At 36.1% G+C, this 20,993-nt stretch overlaps 2 protein-coding genes across 27 annotated transcripts in view; one reads left to right on the forward strand and one right to left on the reverse strand.

Moving 5' to 3' along the window:
* Positions 1-20,993, forward strand: part of shep (RNA binding motif single stranded interacting protein alan shepard) — a 192,701-nt gene that overhangs the window by 72,132 nt on the left and 99,576 nt on the right. The window lies entirely within an intron of this gene.
* Positions 16,259-19,971, reverse strand: LOC110176196 (uncharacterized). Its single transcript, XM_020942448.2, has 2 exons — positions 18,239-19,971; positions 16,259-18,169 (listed from the first exon to the last, which is right to left on the reverse strand). The coding sequence occupies exons 1-2, from the start codon at positions 18,337-18,339 to the stop codon at positions 16,435-16,437; spliced, it is 1,836 nt and encodes a 611-aa protein (XP_020798107.1). The 5' UTR covers positions 18,340-19,971; the 3' UTR covers positions 16,259-16,434.

Here is a 20,993-nt window from a genome sequence, read left to right on the forward strand (position 1 = left end):
CAGCGTCGACGTCGCCTTCAGCGTCTCCGACAAATTTATCGATTTTTTCAGCCGCCACATTTGTTTGCACTTGCGTTTGCTGTTGGCTGTTTGCTCTGTGTTTTTTTTTCTTTCTCCATTTCCGGCATCCCTTAATGCATAAATATTTCCAATATAGTTTAATTGCATCCAAAGAAATCGAAAATTGTTGTTTATATAAGTATAAAAGGCATTTTTAAAGCTTCCTCTTGTGGGTGCGTGTGTGAGCTACGGTTGTGTTTTTGTGTGCGAGTGTGAGCTTGTCTGCCAGGCTTGCCACCTTTCCTGAAATTGTAAAAAAAAATATTATAAAAGCAACGAAAACTTATTTTTGGAGCCACTCCCCAACAACAGAAAAGGAGCCAAAATATAAACAAGTTGAGTCAACATACAGCGAATTGAAATACGGAAAAAAATAATAGTTTCTAAAGGTAAATAATTGTATTTTATTTTGAGATATGAAATTAAAGATATCCTTTGACTAGATCACCAATTATTGGATTTGTCTGTATATATTATATATTTATTATATTTCTATTTATTTATATAAGGTTAACCATAACATTTAAAACTATAAGCACCTGTAATATTTCTACCTGATAGATACTACAAAGCACAAACTGTATCTTTTTGTAAAACAAGATTGTGTGGCTGAATTTTAAGGTTGGGAATCTCGAGTACTTGTAAGGGGTTTATCTAATAGATATATTCAAGCCAGTTTTCTTATTAAACAAGAAAGGAAACTAACTTCGGGAAGCCGATGTTTATATACCCTTGCAGTTTGCAATTAAATTATTGGATCGAATCGGAAATTGATCATAACTTAGCTTTATAAATTTACCTTTCTTTTAACCGATATTTTACTATATTTTTATATGGAATTTTTTTTGAAAATGCCAAGTTTAAAAACTTCACAAGTAAGCCTAAAAAGGCATAAATTTTCATTCCGATACCGTATCTTAGTTAGTTTTAATTAGGTTGATAAATCTACATACTTAAATTAATACTTAAATAAAATTAAATTTTTTGATCTTATTTTAAAATATTTTGACGATGTTACCCCTTATCAATTTTTTAAAAAAATTGATAAAATTTTTTTTTTTCTGCCGAAGATGCCTAGATCAACTTGACTGATGATGTTGATCAAGAATATATATGATTTATAGGGTCGGAAATGACTCCTTTACAGTTTTACAAGCTTCTGACCAGAATTAAAATACTTTGAAAGGGTATTCAATTTTTAAAATAATGTATAAATGAATAAAAATATATATTATATGCTAGAATCAAAGTAAGATATAAAATTTATATATTTTCCTTCTCATTTTCTATATTATAAAATGACTTTTTCCGATTAAACCAACTGCAGAATCACTGCAACAGTTTTGATGAGGATGTGCCCAACGCCAACACGAACACCATGCCACTTACACCCCCTCCCCCCATCTAATGCCACCACCCAACCCCCCTCAAACCCCTCGCTTTTCTAATGCCACATCTCCCTTTCCATTTCCCATCATCATTATCACCGCTGTCAGCGTCATTTCCATCGCCTACTCTGCTCTGCTCTGCTCCACTCTCCTTTGGCGTGTCAGCGTCTTTTTTGGCGGGGGCGTTGTGGGCGTGACACATGGCAGGGGCGGTGGCATAAAGGGGTGGGGGGGAGACTCTTTTTCGGGGCTTGCCAGGAAGTTGCGCTAATTTTGAGCGGAAGTTTATTGCCAGCTTCATAATTTGTCTGTCGCTGCTGCTAGCTAGCTTCCCACCCTTTTTTTTTTATCACTCGCTGCTGCTGCTGGGTGCTTCTATTTTGATGGCAATTACTGTACGTGGAGAAAGCGTTCTGGCTAAAATTAAATTCTGCCTGCCTAATCCCATTAAATATCTCGTGAATTGCGCTAATCAAGTTGTTAATTTAATGTTTGCTAAATTTTTAATTGAATTATGAATAAATGAAATTTCATTTCTAGCCTCCACCGACTCCTCCTTTACCCACTTTGACTTGACTTCATCTTCGTTGCTGTTTGTCTTTGTCGAGTTGGTTAATTAAAATAAATTACATGTTGAAAATTTGTACAAAAACCACTTCACTGTGTAAAATTGGAATGGCGGGAATTCCGCGAAGTGGGTGGTAAGGGAGTGAAAATTGTTAACTAACTAAAGTTGGGAAAATTTTTGCCTAACGAATGCTGCTGTAAGTTAGTTCAGTCCTAGGGCAATGTCCAGACAAAGCTACTGTTGATGAGTGTTGACAAAGAGGCAACACAACCGCAAAAATATTTTCACCAAATTTTTAGGAGACAAAATGAGTGCAGAGAAGCGGAAGTTGTTATCTTTAAAATGTCTGAGAAAATTGTAAAGGGTTATTTCTTTCTTTCCAGCAGTAGTTTATTTTATTTTACTTTTATGAATCTCAAATGTTTTCATAAAATGAATATCTCTTTGGTAGTTCTAACCATTAAACCATAAATTGGTTTTCATAAATGCTTTTTGGAAAGTTTACAGAAATTTGGAATGTAAATGTGAATGTAATTTTATCACAACATTTTCGTGTCAATTTTGAACCATTATACCATTTTTTTCACCAACTTTGTGGGTGTGAGAACTAGACAAGTTGTATTTTTTAGAAAAGTTTTCAGCTTATGATGGCTTTAACGTCAGCTTGTCTATTTTATTATCAGTTTTGGCTTTTTATATTATTTATATATAATATATAATATAATTTTAGTAAGATAAACTATGGTTCAAAGAACTATTTAGTTTCTTTCCATTCTATGTAACCTTATATATTTATTTTATGAACTATATAATCCCCTATTCACCATATACTCTCTTATACTCTCCAGTTAATAATCACAGTCATATTTTCTTCAATTACTGTACTTGTACCTTTAAATCCTATCACTGGGATAGTCCTGCTAATATATTCTTCTCAAGTTGCTTATGTTATTTATCATTTATCTATCCTACTGTCTCCCTAATAGACTATATATTCCCTATTCACCATATACACTACTGTTCCTATCTACTCACTCGCTAATAAGCACATAGCTCATACGCCCCGTGGTCCCACAACAACATCGACAAAAGGCAAACGTTAGATGTCTGCAAATTCGATGACTTTGGCAGCAAGTTTTTGTCGCCTATACGCTCCAATGGAGCCGACTGTCTCTATATAACCATGGATATAGCAACTATGTTATGTTGTTGCAGTTGCAGCGACATCTGCAACAGTCTGCAGATTGCTAATGGCCATTGTTAGGGAATCTTGTTTTGCGGCGGGTATCGAAGGCAGAGGCCGAAAGAGAACATGTTCCAGCAAAAGTGAAGAAACTGAGTGACAAGGAAAGAAGAACAAGACAGAGACGAAGACGAAGATAGAGATGGATATACATGAGAGAGAAGAGAGATATATATAGCACATTCCTACACTGTTATAAGAGTATATCTATTGAATTATCTGTATAATTATTATAAATCAGGGATATAAGTCTATTATTATATAGAAACAAGGAAAAATGTATAAAATAGGTGGTATAAATAATATATCAATGTGTTCTCTTTATCATCTTCACAAGGCGAGTCGATTTAGCAAAGCCAAGTACCTGAATAATCCTTAAATTAATCCTTAAAGAGTTACCACATTTGCTAATATATATAATAAAACCCATAATGGTTATACAAATATATATATTTTATAATTTATTCCTTATTGATTTTTATTCTCAGTGCATTCCTTAGTTCAAGATCCAGCTTCAATGTTGTTGAACCGTTAGAAACGTCTTTGCTTCGCGTCATTGGAAGAGGTTCTGCCTCTTGCGCGATTTTTCCCTCTGCATTTTGCAACTAGTTTTTTTTTTTCTTTGCCCCTCTGAATTTTCACTTTTCTGCTCAGAGTTTTTTTTCCTGCACTTTTCTTTGGCGTTGTTCCGTTTGCCGTTGTCCAACATCGTCTAATGCATCCGCTTAGCCTCGCCTCGTTCTCTGAATGGAATGGCTAAGCCAACGCCGAAGCCAAAGCCAGTTAACGCCAAGCTGACTTGGCCCAAAGAGGTGAAGGGGAGAGGGGGAGAGGGGGAGTGGAGAGGAAAATGCGTTTAGAGCTTGACAGTCAATGCACCTGCTCACGGACTTTTCTTTGTCCGCATCTCCCGCCCGCTCTGTCATTGTCTGGTATTTTATCGCTGTTCTCTCTCTTTGCAGCTCCTTCTCCGTTTCCTATCTGTTTTCCCTCTTTTTTCCCACTTTATTTTCCAGCTGATTTCCATTTAATTGATTTCACATTCCATAAGTGTGATTCATTTTAAAGCCATTTCGCATTCGAAATTGAAGTTTGCCATTTGTTAGAATTGAATCTAAGTTGGAGTTTAGAAAAATGATAGTTATAATTGAGGAAAGTTTTGGGAATTGATTATAATGGGATATATATCTGTTTAGTGAATTTAAGTATATGTATTTTAAGTATTTTGAAGTATAGTTTTACAACCTTAAAAATGTAACTAAAGAACTTTAAGTGATATGGTTTATTAGCTGATAATTGGGGTGTCAGGGACTGGAAGTCGACCAAACAATCATTTCGACAGCTTTTTACAAAGCTATCACGCCATATTTGGGAAAATATTAGTTTGTATGACATATGAACTTCATATTATGAAGTACATTTTTGATACATTTAAAATATATATTTAACACGCTAGCTCTGCTAGACACTCTCTTTAAATACTCTTTTCTTAAATTCCTTTATTTCCTATAAATTTTCTCTCTTAAATTCCTTCATATACTAAACTTGTATCTTCTTATATTCATTTTTTAATGTGTTCTCTTCTTAAATTCCTTAATTTCCTTAAAATTTCTCTCCTTAAATTCACAAATTTCATAGTATTTTTTAGTCAACTTTCGAGTTGTCCTTTTGTAAGACTAATTACTTCTTTAAATACCACCCACCACACATATGTACATATACTGAAACGAAATTGATGCATTTATGAACCACCAACACAATCCCTGATCTCTCCCCTTTTGTCCAACATAATTATGACCATAATAACCCCCATCAATTTCCGTTATAATCGGCATGCATCCAAGCGAACATCAAGCCACTTATTCCATTGTCACCTTATCCCCACATGGTAAATGTTTATTATGCCCTTTTTATATTCGCTTTGTGGCAATTTTTGGGCGGCAGGGCAAATTTTTCGGGCAGAGGGAGAAAGTTAACGAACCATAAATCACGGGCACGATCAATGTCCATATCTATCTATATATATACGTATATATATCCATATGCCATGTCTTCGATGCATTCCATGCTGATACAATGACATCAATTACATGCCATAACATTTTGCATGCGCGCAGTTTTGCAAAAGTGTATGCATCTCTTTTATACACAAAACAAAATCTTAAATTCTTAAATTCACAAAAAAATATTTTATTTGGAAGGTTTTTTAAAAAATGCTTCGATAAGATTTCTTTCCCTAATATAATTCCCTAGAAATCAATTTTCTTGTCAACAACAATTCCTTGAGTTCTTATATCTTTTTTTTAAAAAATTAAATTTTTAAAATCAATAAACTTATTTATTTTCTGTGTATATAAGGTCTCCCTAGGATTTGTTTCCTTCTTTGTAAAAATTTATTTTAATCTGGTATTCTTTTAAGTAATCCCTGGATTTTTAAGATGCTTTGAAAACCAAAATATGTAACACAAATAATTTCAAAACTATACAAAAAATTAACTCAGGTTTTTTTCATGTGTATAAGGGTTTAATTCCCTGTGAATATGGCTTCTTGTGAACGCTTCCCTAGAGTTTAAAATTCCTTTTGAAAAGTGTGTATTGAATTATTGAATTTTGTAACCCAAAAAACTAGAACAATTATTTTTCCCTGTGTACATACGGGTCTTCCTGTTGGGCACCAAACGATTAGGTTAGATAGGGACCTCCCTCCACTTAGCGCCAAACGACCGAAAATGGCCAGGGGAACGGAACTGAATAGAACGGAAAATACAGTTATTTAAGGCCTAAAACAATTGCATGCCTCGATGGCTTTTCGGTCGATTCTTGTGTTTTTTTTTTTTGTTTTGGGCCCCCCTATAATCCATCTCTCCGGTTTGTGGATGCAATCGCAAGGCCTTCGGCTCTTCGCGCCCCCTTTTCGGGCCCACCCACTAGACTTGCAGACTGTTTAAATAGACAACCGTCTGTGTCTGTGTCTGGGTTTGAGTTGGACTTTATAGTCTGGGCCGTGCTTTAATGCGTTGCCTCTTCCCTGCCTGATTTTTCCTTATACTCCCCTCCTCTCTTTGAGCTAGAAAAAGCACACTTGAAATGCTTTTTCCAAGCGCATTTTCATTTATTTTATTGCAGGTTTTTTTTTCTTTTTGCTTTTGTTTTTCTTTTTGTTGCTCTGTTACTGAGAGCGGGGCCTCTGCAGCGATATGCAATTTGTTTTATACGCTCATTGCCTGCACCCCAGTAACCCCCCTTGAAACCGGCACCCAGGCCGTGTCTCTGTCTCTGTCTAGCTGTCTAAGTTGCCTATCTATTGAGCGCCGACTATCTATCTTTCTCTCCTTTCTTTATATGCCGTGCACGAGGTGGGGGTTTTGAGGGAAAAAAGGGGTATATTGGTTCGGAATTAGCACAAGGTTGTTATATTGGAAGAAACTTTTTTACAAATAATAAAAGTGTAAAGGATAAGATAGTTTTAAATCTAATTTCCAAAAAATTTGTGCACTAAAATTTAGCTTAAATGCACTTGAAAACTTTTTGTTTTTCAATTTAAAAACAAAGGTTTTAATTTTAAATCTATGTATATTATGTATATTATATATTATTATATATTCAAGAAAAAATCTCAAGGAATTTAATTTTCACTCAAAATTCACCAGAGATTGAACTTAACTTGAACTTCACTGGAAATGAACTTGAACTTCACTAGAAATGAATTTAATATTATTTTGATATTCATAAGAAATTTAAATTTGAAATTCCCTTGAAGTTCATTTAAAATTCACTTAAGAATTGCTTGAAATTCACATGAATTTCACCAGAAAAGCAGGAGAAATTGTTCTGAAATGTATTGGAAACTATTACAAAAATCTCTTAAAAATCATTCAAAATTCCTTAAAAAACTTATATTGGATTGTTACAAACCTCTAACATACCTAGGGATTTTAAAACCTTAAAAAAGGTTTCAAAAATTATTATTTTAAACATCTTAGCACGTCAGATTATTATAATGAAATATCCTAGAACTTCATAAAAAGATTTTAAAGAGTTTCCTTGTTAATTCTAAAGCAAATTTGTATTTAATTAACCGAATATCATATCGAAAATATTGAAAACCAGTATTTCAAGTAGAATTTATTATATTTTTCTGTAAACGCAGTATCAACTATTCGATTCGTTTGCAATTTTTTCTCCCGTCTGCGTGCTGCATGTGCCACTTGCTGCACGTCTCCGGGCCTCAGCGTTCTAAATTAAAGCCTGAAGAGGCGCAGCAACTGCGCTGCAACTGAAACTGCAACTTCTATGAACTCCCAGCCACAACTTCACTCCACTCCACTCGGCTTGACTCGACTCGCCAAAAGCAAAACTCGTCTGCGGAATGAGACTTAACAAGTGGAAAAGTCTAAAACCGCAATCAAGTGGCAAGCAAACCAATATATATATATATATATATATAAATATATATACAAAAAATACTTTTGTATTATAGAGAATTTTGTTTTATTTTTAGAAATTGCCAATCAAAGATAAACCAATCAAATAGAGTGGGAGATGGCTTGTTACCTTGATGGATTTCAGGCCGTTGCAGGTTGTTTGTTGTTATTTTCTGGCCACGCCCTCCGGCAGCGGCATGTCTCGTTGCAACTTGGTCAAGTTTTTGGCCAACTTGTCGTCGTCGGTTGGCCTGACTTGTTGGCCCATTTGGCATTGTTTTGGCTTCAACATTGGTCGTCTAGCAATGACATTCCTCAAATGCCTGACACGCCCTTTTTCTTATTCTTTAGTTTTCAATTTGCATGCAAGTTAGAATTTTCACACCTTTTCTTTTCATTAAAATACTTTGTATATTCTTTATTTGGTTGGCTTGTGGCAATCAATTTTTTTGTGTTTAATATTTTCTCAATATTATAAAAGCATTCGTTTTGGTTTATTAAATATTAATGCTATTCTTTTTTACACATTATGGAATTTCATTTATTCGTTTAACCACTTTTTTGGGCCAATCATTAAATATTTGTGCGAACATCATTAAAATTTTTGTGCAATTTTTTATGCATAAGCATACATTTATGCACATAAATTGCCATTTGCCATTTTGCGGTAGAAAAAAAATGGAAAAGGTATTTTGGTTTTTCCCTCCCTTATCCTACCTATATTTGCATATTTTTCATTTATTTTGAATTTTCCTTTTTGTTTGTGTAATTGCCCGACAGGAAATGGGCATAAAGAAATTATATATACTGCATACATATATATATTTATATTTAATTTTTTATGCAAACATAAATCATAGGGAAATGTAAGATGTGACATTGATATGGATGCGTATAATATTTACAACGTTTTGAAATGCAATTTCAGAGTTCCGTTCTGGATTAGAGGTTCATTTTGATAAATGGTTTCAGATAAAATCAAATAAAAAATTGATTTAAAACAGATGGAACTACTGGCTTAAAAGCTCTAGGGACAAATAAATCAAAGTAATATCACAAAATTTGCACAGATTTCAAGGGATTTAAGTTGCATTTATGATTAATTTAAATACAATTTAAGTTTAAAGTTAATTCAAAGCTAGTCAAAGGATTCCAAAAAGGTATTTAATTAAATTTACTTGCATTAGGGAAAGTTCAAAGCAAATGCCACATTTTGGGGCATTACCCATACGCCACGTGGTACGCTTTTTGAGTGAATGAGAACGAAGGGAAATGCAAATGAAAACCGAGGTAGCAAAAATGTTAATTAACTGTACTCGTCGTGTGCTTTTTATTAAATAATCTTAAATAGAATTACGTGACTTTGCTGCGCTTTGCCAGACACTTAATTATATGTTGGAAGACGCGCTACACACACACACACACACACACACACACACACACACAGGTGTGCACATACATAGATAAAAAACACACACCTTTAGGTTCCATGTCCAAGTGGTTTCCGAGGTTGTTCTTTGGGGTTTTTCTTTTTTTCTTCTTGTTTTTGGAACGGGAATGTGAACAGGGTTCGAGGTTTGCGGGTGTGGAAAAGAGCTTAGTTGTTTTCCTTTTATTATTTGCTTACATTTTCCTTTATTTCATTTAGCTCTACTTGAGTCTGTGTGTGTGTGAATTTTCTGGCTCCATCCACACATCCCCTTAATCGCCCTTGTGTTGATTTTTATTTCATTTGCAGCCTTTCTTTTCGCTGGAGGTTAAGTATCTGTTTACATTTCTTTCTACACCTTATTCATTAAGTGTACTGTGCGTGTGTGAATGAATGTGTTCCAGTGTGTGTGTGTGTGTGTGTATCTGTGAGAGCCTGTTTATCTTTGTATCTTTGTGGTCTGCAGTACATTTATTTATTTTATTAGTCTGCCTTCGTGCGGAGTCAGCTGCCACTCACAGATTCAGTTTAGCAAATTCTCTCGGTCATTTTCATGAAAGACTTTACATACTCTGATGGAAGTAGAGGTTTTTTCGATTTAAGGTTTGAGAAGTTAATAAAAAGGTACAGAAATATTAGAGATTTATGTATAAAAAGTTTGACTTATTTGCTAGATTTATGTAAAAGTATAAAATAAACTTGTAACTGAACAGTTTCCTTATGAAAAACTTTATTTTAAAAGACGTATGGATTTCCTTACCAATTTTTTATAAATATTTCTTATTTATATTGCTTTTCCCAAAATATATTTATAAATACAATTATAACTGATTGAAAATAAAAATGTTATAAATGAATGAACCAAGATTCTATCTAATTTTAAGTAAATTCAAGTCTTATCGAATTCAATGAAATGTATTTCCAAATATTTATACCTTTATTTGTCTGCCAGGTTTTCCCTGTTTTAGATTTTTGGCAACTTTCCCTATTTTTAGAAAAACCATATAGCTTTCATCTCTTGCGATAAGAGAGCATTTACCATTCGTTTTCCAACCGATAATTTTCCACCAATTGTTTTCCTTCTCTTTGACTTTTATTATGCGCTTGCAACAATTTGGTTTAATAGAAATTTTTGCTTTATATTGGGGAGTATTTTCTTTTTTTTTGCGGATTGGAATTGAATTCGGTTTCAGCTCATTCCGATTTCCTACTAAAAATTTCCCGCCCACCGCTGAGCCAGCATTAAATTGGTGTGGCCAGAAGAAGAAAATTGTTTTGCTTTGGATTAGCTTTCAGCATTCGCTGGGCGCTTCACCACGGTAGCTGCGTCCTTTTTTTTTTGGTTTTTTTTTGGCCTGGCCTCATAAAAAGTTCATTCGCCAAAATGGCCAAATGTTTACTGTGCCCCAATCTAGGCAGCCCCTGCCACCACCTGCCACGCCCCCCATTTGATTCGACTCGCATGTGAAATGTTTTCTTGCCCCTGCGGTTGTTGCCACCTCCTCCTCCTCATTTTCTGCCTCCTCTTCTGGCCAATTGTTGTTTATATATTTTTGGCTTATTTTTATTGGCTGTTTCTCTGCTCTTCTGCTGGCATTGTTTCGATTCTGGTCTTCATTTTTCTGTGTATTTATTTTTTTGCTAACTCTCCTCTCGAGTTGATTGCCTGGCTCCTTGCCGGGAAATTGATTTGCATTTGTTTGTGGGGGCTGGGAAATTGCAGAGATCTTTCGATAATTGAAAATTGTATTTCGCACGATTGGGGGTCAAAGGTCAGCAAAGCAAAAGCGCTGTACTGACCATGAGCGTGCACCTACACAGGGGGGAAATTATAAAAGAAATGAGGTTCGGTGTGTGTGTGTCTTTCAAGGTTTTTGGAATATTTTTGTTGTAATGGAAATAATGTGAATTACTTTAAAAATATTGATGAATTTTGAACTCAGTATTAAGAAGTAAAATAAATAAGAATTTATTCCATTATCTGTTTATTAAATTAATAAAAAGCTAAGTTTTAGTAATTTACCACCCGTCTCGAAGGACCAAAATTACTCATCCGACCCGGAGGACCGAACTGAAAGGATGACTTGAATAAAAAGATATCTTTATTGGTTGCTTGAAATATTTATGATTTAAATTTGAATTTCTCATAAAATAGTTGTATTAGAAACTGATTTTGTTTTATGTGTGATCCTGTTTGAATGTTAATTTCTTGTAAAATATTAAACAACAATTAAAACTCGTTGAAATTCAAGATTGTACACCTTGTTTTCCTCACTGCAGCTTCTCTGTTCAAAAGAGTTTTCAAGTTAATTCACACATCAGCCTTTTTCCAGGTATTCCTTCTATTTTCTGCTTCGATTTCTGTCGCTGTCCATTTGGCCATCGTTCGCTTTTTTGCCATTACAAACTTAATGGCAAAACTTCTGGCCATCATGATGAGGTCACCATCTATCTATGTACATCTCCTCTTTTTGGTGGAAAAGTTGGGGGAAAAAATCATGAACAGGACAGAGTCAGGAGCAAACAACATCCGCCCAACTCCCCGCAAAGCTCCTCTTTTTTTATTCAGTCCTGTGCAAATAGGAGAAAGCAGTTGCAGTTTGCAGTTGCCGAGTGGAAAATTTAATTACATGCAAATACCGTTAACTGTGTAGGGACAGTGGATTGTGGGTAGGATTTTTCCCTCCTCTTTTTTTGTTGCAAGAAAAACGCTTCTAGATTCTATAGCTAACATGGCAAAGGACTCTGCGGGTATGATGCCATGGCCAAAGGACAATCGTCTGACGGTTACTTGTTATTGTTGCCAGTGAAGTGGTGGGTGGAAAATATATATAAAATGGGAAATAAATAAAAAGGAGAGCAAATAGAAAAAGGAGTTTTTCTTTTAGCTGCAATTGCAGTTGTTGTGGCGGCGATATGATGCTTTCCACATGCAAAACTCCACACAAACGCAGACACATATGCAAATCCTTCTCATAAAGCTCGTTATTATTCCTGTTTTTGTTTTTCCACTGTTTTTTATATATACATATATACTTTTTTTTTCCTTTATCTATGCAACTCTTTGGGATATTTGTTTTATGCCCGCCAGCAGGTTTAAAGCAAATATTTGCATATTAGCTGGATTTTCAACCACAATCCCGCCCTCTCCAGACTGGGGAAAACAAAAAACTTTAATAATAGGAAACGGGGTGGTGGAAACAACAATCGTTTTGTTTCAGTTTTAAATCATTTAACAAACTAGAATTTATTGCATAAGAATGCAATCTATTTAAAATGTATTATGCCTCCAGGCAGCCAGCTATCTAATGGGGCATGATGCCATTGTTTTTCACTCGTTTCAGGTCCATATATTTAATGGTTTTTTATTTTTTTGCACTCGCTAGTCTTTCAAGGATGTGGAAAGCAAAAAAATAAATAAAATAACAAAGGAATTTAAAAGTATTCTGCGCAATATTAATTGCAGTTTTACGAAATTACTTGCTACTGCAGAACAATATATATATATATATATATATATATATATATATATATATATATATATTTAATGAAATTCGTATAATGGAACTAAGGTTTTATGTAAATTGTTTAAAGCATTTTAAAGTAATTTCAAAATTAAGGAATTTTGCGGGAGGTTAGTCAAGTTTTTTGGCCTGAAACTTTTTGGTTTGCACTTTGATTCAAATGGCAAATCGTTTGGAAAGTTTGTTGTTCCGTTTGGTTTCCATGTCTGCTCCTGTTGGTCGCTGTCAAAGTTGTTGCAGCTGCATTTTGGGAATTACTTGGCTGCATGTTGCCATTGTTTACACATAGTTACTGTCGTTGTCAGTTAATGTAAATTTGGTTTTTACATTATTTGCGGTTCTGGTTTTTCGGCTCTGAACTAAAATTTACCAAAATGGCACGTTTAATTTTGAAAAGGGATTGGAACTTGCAATAAAATTGATCATTTTCAAAAGCAACAACAGCAACATAATTTTTGCTACATCTGTCGTTATGTTGTGGATGTTGCACAACATGTTTTTAGCAATATTTGTCTATGTTGCTAAACATTATCTTGTGCCTTTCACCCTGTGGGATTATGTTTTTTCATATAGTTGAGCTTAAAATTAAAAAGAGTAAGGAAATAGTTTCTTATATATAGTTTTCCTATATCACATTCCACAAAAGCTCACGTTCGGCTGTGAATTTCCTAATTGTTTCATATTTTATTTTATTTACAACGTGTTAAAATGATTAGGCATTTTAAATTTATTTAATTCATTAACATATTTGAATATTATTCGGGTTTGCGCATTCTCGCGATTATTGAATACAGATTTGGGAATCTTTAGTTCACTCCTTGCAACATTTTTGTTTACCATAGAAACATTCTTTACAATAATGTTGCGCAACATGTTCATAAGATCATCCTTTATCAACATTTTCTACTGCCTTTCGCTCTTTTTAATTCAGGTTTTTTAATAAATTCGTTTTATTATACAAATAAATGATGTATTTTATGTCCTCCTAAATACACATAACTAAAACATAAATTAAACATAAATAAGACCAATATGTTTCCTATACTCACACACAAGTTGCCCCAATCAATTAGTCACAAGTTCTCTCATATTTCGAAGGCTCTAACGACGTCTACGCTTTGACTTTGTGGCAGCCACAAAAAAATAGGTGAGAAAATTAACACGGCGAACCACTTAACAGGTGTAGGAATGGTGGATCAACCCCCCATTTTTGCCATTTAGTGTTATTTACCTGTGCAGGTTTCTTGGGGCGACAAGTCACGTCGAAAAGTGCACAAATTACCAGTGAGAATATGAGTGCTGCTCTAGTTATGGCGAACTATTTCCACCGATTTTCCACCGCCTACTTTTCACCCATACTATACCCGAGCAATGTGGGGAAAATCAACCCCGCCTCTTTTTTGCGCAACCTGACAATTAATCACTTTGTCATAGACATCTCCTGCTCCCTTCGATTTCGTACACGTGATGGGGGTCCCTTCAATCATTAATTTATCATGTGCACTTAGCAGGAAAATTGCGACAAACCCACATTTTCCCTCCCTCTTTCTGTGTGTGTGTGTGGCAGGTGCAGTGTCCTGTGTCCACTGCCATACTTTTGTTTTTGCTTTGTTTGTTTATTTGCTTTTCCATTGCAAGTAGGTTTCATTTTGTTTTTGTTTTTTGCATAGTTTGGATCGGTTGGCTGTCGCTGACACATGACGCCTCCTTATGGGCATTGCGGGGGCATTGTGGGCGTGGCAGCCGCAGTTTAATTACCACAGTCTGATGGGGGCGGGGGCATATATATATAAAACTACAAATTAATTGCAACAGAGTGAGTGAGAGTGTGTGTGTGTCACGATATTTACACGCAAAATTAAAAATTAATGCAATCAGCAAACAGCTAAAGGAAAAAAACAACGGAAAACTATTCAAAGGCTCTCAACAAAATTCATAAAAATAAATTTGATTTTTTATCATTCTACTTTGATTGTTCAGTTGATGAATTGTTAATTGTATTTGAGTGAATGCAATTTATTATAATAAATATATGTAATAAGTGAAATGTGTTGAAACCAAAATAATAACTTTGATTTTTATCTTTTTTTCATTGCAGGTAAGCTGAAAACTATATTTATATATTTACAAAATTGGGTTACAGGTAAAGCAAGAATATATAAAGGGAAGGATTTTATTTTCCAAAGTTTGATTGTTCCTTTTTATTATGAGATTATTATAGATTGAAGGTACTAGGATAACAAAGAAGACAAAACATCTTCAATACAAGTTACTTCTTCCTAATTTCAGATTAAGATAAAATCATATAAACTTAGATAGTTATTTTTACTAACCCGTGGCCTTGGTATACCTCTAATTTTCCCCACTTTAAGTTCAAAGGATAAACCTTAATCCTTAATTCGTTTTGCCAGTTTGAAAACCATTCAACTCCAACCTGTCGTCTCTATTATCTCCCAACGACAGCCAAGACCACAATGTCAGTACTGTTCGTTACCTGGCTTTTCCTTCCATTCCTTTCTTTACGCTGATGTCGAAAAATGCAATTTTTAAATTTCCATTAATTTCGCGCTGTCGACTTTCGTGAAATGTTGTCGCTGGGAGAGAATTCAAAAAGCGTTCAGAAAATACAGACAGAGATGTCTCTCTTACCAATGCAGCAGCAACAACAATGTTGTCAGCCATGCAAATAAGCACACACATACAGGTAAAATACAGGTGAGATGGCGATGCTGATGGTGTGCCGCCAGGTAACCTGCTGTCTAAGTGACTGATGCCACTGTCGTCCTGAGTGTCCTCCGCGTACGAGTGTGTGTATTCCGGGAAAATGGAAGCCTCCGGGTCAGGTAGAAGCTACCTTCTGCACTGTTTTTTAATGACACAGACACATGGACCACACCACGCCCATGTCGAGAGGTGGCAATAACATGGCGAGCCAGTAGCTCCAAGGAGCTCGCTCGTCCTGCTCGTCCTGTGACTATTTTAGCCTGAATCTCTTGCCTGTCGTTGCCTCGAACGCTGAACAAGCGACTTTACACCGACAACGTGACATTTAATTCAAAATGTTTTACGCGCCCTCTCGCACCAAGTTTTCCCCCATCCCTACATGCTTTTCCACCTCTTGACGAGCTTGTTACAAAAAAGGAAAAATAATAAAAAACAGAGGATAAAAAACAATAGAGAGGGATAACAAGGCGAGACGAATAGGGGGAAAAAAGAATAGCAGACGTAAATGGTGTATTAAAAGCAACTGAAGCGGGATTTTTATAAGCTTTTCAAAGAAATTTTAAAGGTTTTATTTAGATTTTACGATGAATATATATGTAAAATTAGTTTGCAACTAAAATAGCATACAAAACTATTTAGAAGAAGTACAAGGAATTTAACTAGTTGAATTTAAAATACTATTCAATAGTAAAGAAATCAAGATTCACTTTACTCATTAAAAAACAACCCCACCTAAAGACTATTCATATATTTTTCAAATGAAAGGCCAATATAATAACAAGCTGAGTTACGTCAAACAAATTCCATTTTAGAGATTTTTAAGCACTGAATCTGCATTTTACTCTGAAATAGTCTTTCGTAATACTATAATCACAAAATAAGTGGTCCAATTTCTGTTTCATTAAATACCTAGTAATTTACATAATAATTTATTCCTACATTCATTTCATACATTTGATTAAATATTTCTGAGATCATAGCCACATTTTCCTTTGATTAAAAGAAGCTTTAAAAGATGAGCGAAAAACGGCGGCCATAATTGCGCAGGATCGGGAAAAACCCAGGTCCTTTCGGTTAATCTTCGTCCTCGCCCTCGCCACCTTCGATTTCGCCACCACCACCGCCTTCCTCCTCCTCGACCATCTCCTCCGAGGAACTGATCTCCACAATGGGCTCAATTTCAGAGGCCAGATCCTCCTCAAAGTCACTGATCTCGCCCAACTCTTGCAAACACTTGTCATAGTTCTCATCGAAACGAATGGTCTCATTGAGTGATCTAACTTCCACATCCTGGTCAGGTGGCAGTAAAGCTGGAGCTGTGCCCGGTGGACATTCGGTGATATTTCTTATTCTCAAAGTGTGAATATGAAAGATGGCGGAACGATTGGATTCGAGGAGAACTTGATGAAAGACACTCAACAGGCGATCCATATTTCCAAACATACGAACGCTGGCACTTTTGGGATCTTCACCCTCCTCCAGGATGCGACCTACGATATTGTGACGATAGGGATCCATAAGATAGATAAAGTCCGACTTTTTCCACAACGAATACATCTGATTGTTGATCTGAAAGATGACGTAATCGTTCTCATTTAAAGCCTTTTCCAGCATCAAATGGAAATCATTGAACTTGTACATGGGCACACACTTCCACCAACCCTCATAGACATTGGGCGTGAGAAAGATTTCGGCCACAAACTGACCCATTCTAATCTGACGTGGAAAATCATCAAGATCCATGGGTTTATTGATATTTGTGCAAGGTTCCCAGCAATTCTTGCACATATTAACACCATAACACATGACCTTGTCATACATTTTCATATCCCAAGTGGCAGGATGATCGATTTTGGAGGCGAGAGCAGTGGCCACTGCCACAGGCAAGGCACTGCGATTCCTCAAAGCATCCTTGGGGTTCAGAGTAAGATGCAAATTGGACTTGACATAGGCATAATCCGAAGCAATCACATCATATTCACTCATACGCATACCATGCTCTCGCTCCCAACTCTGACCCTGAGGGCCAGGTGTGGCCAATCGGGTGACTAGTATCTCACGGATTGTAAACTTGTCAGTCTTCTCCAGGTCACTCTCCTTCTTGATCAGCCAGACCACATTGTCCAAAGACTTCATGGCCAATAGTACGGGATATCCCGAATCCTGACTGGGCTTCATGGTTTCCCTGTCTCTGCCATTTAGATCCAAGACCATCCACACACCTCGCTCCTTCCAGATTAGCAAATACCAGGTGGGTGTGAAAAACACTCCATATTTGCATTTCTTAAAGAAAGCCCTCAGGATGCGCCGCAGATTGTGTATATTATTCGGAAAACCATAAATCTCGAAGGCTGTATCCAACTCCACGGCAAATTCGATCTCATTGATCTTGAATGCCCGCGTCACCCGCTGTTCATTCTCATCGTAAACATCTGGATTCTCAATTGAATTGGGATTATCCATATTCTCGGAATCATTGAACAGTATCTGACCATCATTTATAACCATATCAATCATTTCCGGCACCCATTCATCGCGACGTGTATAGTAGGAATGAGCGAATCCCTTGAGGTATCCTGCATATCGAACACTCTCCTGATTTTGAATACCCGACTTTACAGCAGCAAGTCCAGTTACCACGCCCAAAGGATAACCCAGCGATCTATCGATATTTTTGCGACGATTTCGGGCACACTCCTTGGGATCAAGGGGTCGAGTGTAGGGTCCATCATGGTTCCGAAAAATGAGGCAATTCTTGAATGAGCAGGGATCCTGGGACTCTTCTATTGTGTTTACCAAGCGAACCACTCTTGAAATATATATTTTTAGAATACTTTTAAGGCAAGAAATATTTATAGATAGGTTTAAATGAACTTACGGTGGTTCAGGTGGTGCTGCAGGTGGACAGGGTGGACAAAGTGGTGCAGGTGGAGATTCGCCACATGGAAAGCATGGTGGTGGACAGCAAGGACCAGCCATTTTCACAAAGATTTGGAAAGAAACAAAAAGTAAAATATCACCTTTATTCTATGACAAATAATTTGATGAAGTCTGATAGTTTGTTTTGCCAGTCGGTCGTTGAAAGTTACTAAATCAAAAAGGTTACTAGATTTTTTAAGAAAGATTTTGTGTTTGAGAAGACAAAATATTTGGCACTAACTTGGATGTACTTTCTTTTTATAAAATTCTTATAAAAGTAATCATTCAATTTATTAAGCATGAATTATATTTTAACTCGTTGGTGTTTAAACCTTAAAACAGTTTAGTTTCTTTTAGATATTTCCAATTATTTCGTTTTTCGATTTGATCCTATAATTCGATTGAAAACTTAAAGTGTTCTTAAACTTCGTAGTTAGTTTTCTTTCTTGTACTTGTTTCTTATCCATAAAATTCACTTATCGCTGCACTTAGCCCACCTTTCATTAGCTCGCTCATTTAATCAATTGACTCACCTGCTGACAGATTTGATTTGTCCTTTTTCGCAGAACAGAAAACCCCGGGTAAAACACACTCGACTTTCATTACACAAATTGCGGTTTTGGATGGCAAACTTATGATAATTTTTATTGTGCACACGCCAAGTCATCGTCAGTGCTGGAAATCAGTTGAGGGCCATTTTTGGTTTTGCTTTCAGTGTGTCGAGTTTTTGGTTTCCGTTTCCGTTTCGGTTTTTGTTTTTGGCTTTTACGATGGCCCCGGCAGTTAATTCCTTATCCGGCCAAGAGAAAGAGGGGAGAGAGAGACAGTTAACAGGCAACAGCTAAATGTAATTGGAAAGCTCATCAAGTGCTGTCGTTGTTGTGGCTTTGCCACTTGAGTGCGCCCCGGAAAAGTATGCAAAGAATTTGTGCTCTGCTGCTGCTGCTGCCATCAAGTTTGGTTTATTTTCCTGCTGCGCTGCTATTTTTTCCATGCGGTTTATTGAAAACGAGCGAAAGCGCCGTCAACGCAGCGTATACGTAACGTGGCATCATCATCATCATCATCATCGAGGGTATCCATCGAAGGAGGAGTCACTCGGCTGCTTAGCTAAGCTCCTCTGATGGCATTTACGAGCCAGCCCTTTATTGTCCTTTTGTTTTTGGGATTTTTGTTGTCGAATTTATCCCATCCTTCCTGCCATTGTGGTATCCACGTAATTGGCTTAGCAAAAGGCAGGGGATACTATATGTATATGTATATATATAAGAAACAGAGCACTGCTATTAACAATTTTGTTGTGTGCAACGTTTTTATTTCGTGTCATCCAATCAGCAAGATTCCCCTCTGAGCACATGTGAGATTGATTCCCCGAGCACCCATCAAAGGGGATTCCTCTCCAACTTCCTTATCCTTCTTGGAAGTTTTTTTCTCAGCATTCTTTTTATTTTGTTCAGTTTGGACAGAGGGGACTTCCTTTCGATATCTACTTGCAAGTGCAATAAATTTAGCTGGGAATCGTAAATTTTAAACACTTCATTAAACATACGAAAAGGAAACGAAATCGCTTAACGATTATCGCCTGGCTAGCACCCACTCAGCTCTCCCTGCCTATAATAGCACTGGAAGAAATTAGCTTTACTATCGGGAAATATAATACATTATAAGAAATGAAAACATAAATCCATGGAGCTAATTTTAAAAACCAACTCTCTAACCATTTGTTCTGTGTACTTTGTGCAAATGGACTCTGGGATTTCTACTTTTTCATTTCCCATTTTCAATGCTGCATCGTGGCTCTTTGGGGAAAACTCTTGGCAGTGGAGGAAAAGTGAACAGAAGAAACTCCAGTGACTCCTTCAGCTAGTAAATCCCGCCATCATGATGACCACTGTGTATTGAAGCTGCCTTTATACCCGCTTTTCCCGCTTTCCCGGACTGTCGTCTGGTTCAGTGCTCAATAATGATTTCCATTGCGAATTATTTGCATTTCCCCAAACTCATTATGTTTGCATTGTGCAAAAATTCGCCTCGACGTTTTGCCACGACCATGGGGTACCTGAATCTGAATCTGAATCTGTGTGTTCCTCGGCTCTCCTCTCACATTTCCATTTGAATTTTCGTCTGGCCTCCATTTGAAAATATTTTCAACTGCTTTGTTTGCTTTAGCGGTTTTTGGGGGTTCTTGGAATTTCGAATGGTTTTAGCTAATGGAATTTCACTCGGGCTGATTGAGTTGTATGCCACAATTACCTTAAATTGAAGAGGTTTCTCTATTAAGGTAGGGGAATTTCTTTTGAAAATATAATTCCATTAACCGGTTTTTCATACTACAACAAATTTAAGAATTTAAATTTTATACATGGGAAAGGTACTGCAGCTTTATGCTTTATTTGTTTCACTATTTTAGCACCTTAATTCTCCTCAACTATCACCATTCTCTTATATTACCCTGTTAATTCAATTAACTTTGTTTAAATTTTTAACATATATGGTTTGAAAAAATATGAACCACTTTTTTCGTGGCCAAAATTTAATTAATTCCTTTTAATAAATAAAATCATGCTGGGCTGCAGCATGCGGACAAGCATAAAATTGTTTGAAAAATCATATTTCCGGTGGACCTTCGTTAACATCCTTCAACCTCAACCTCATCCTCACCATTCCATTTCATTTCATTTCGTTTCGTTTATTACATGTCAAGCGTCAATGAA

The sequence above is a fragment of the Drosophila serrata genome, unplaced genomic scaffold, assembly GCF_035046125.1.
Source record: "Drosophila serrata isolate PLE 108 unplaced genomic scaffold, ASM3504612v1 contig_272, whole genome shotgun sequence".
Taxonomy (NCBI): domain Eukaryota; kingdom Metazoa; phylum Arthropoda; class Insecta; order Diptera; family Drosophilidae; genus Drosophila; species Drosophila serrata.

Bases quoted from the DNA above. Each gene is read 5' to 3' on its own strand.
- LOC110176196 (XM_020942448.2), bottom strand. From the start codon at position 18,339: ATGGCTGGTCCTTGCTGTCCACCACCATGCTTTCCATGTGGCGAATCT. The intron at 18,170-18,238 runs GTAAGTTCATTT...ATATATTTCAAG, and splicing joins GCAGCACCACCTGAACCACC to AGTGGTTCGCTTGGTAAACA.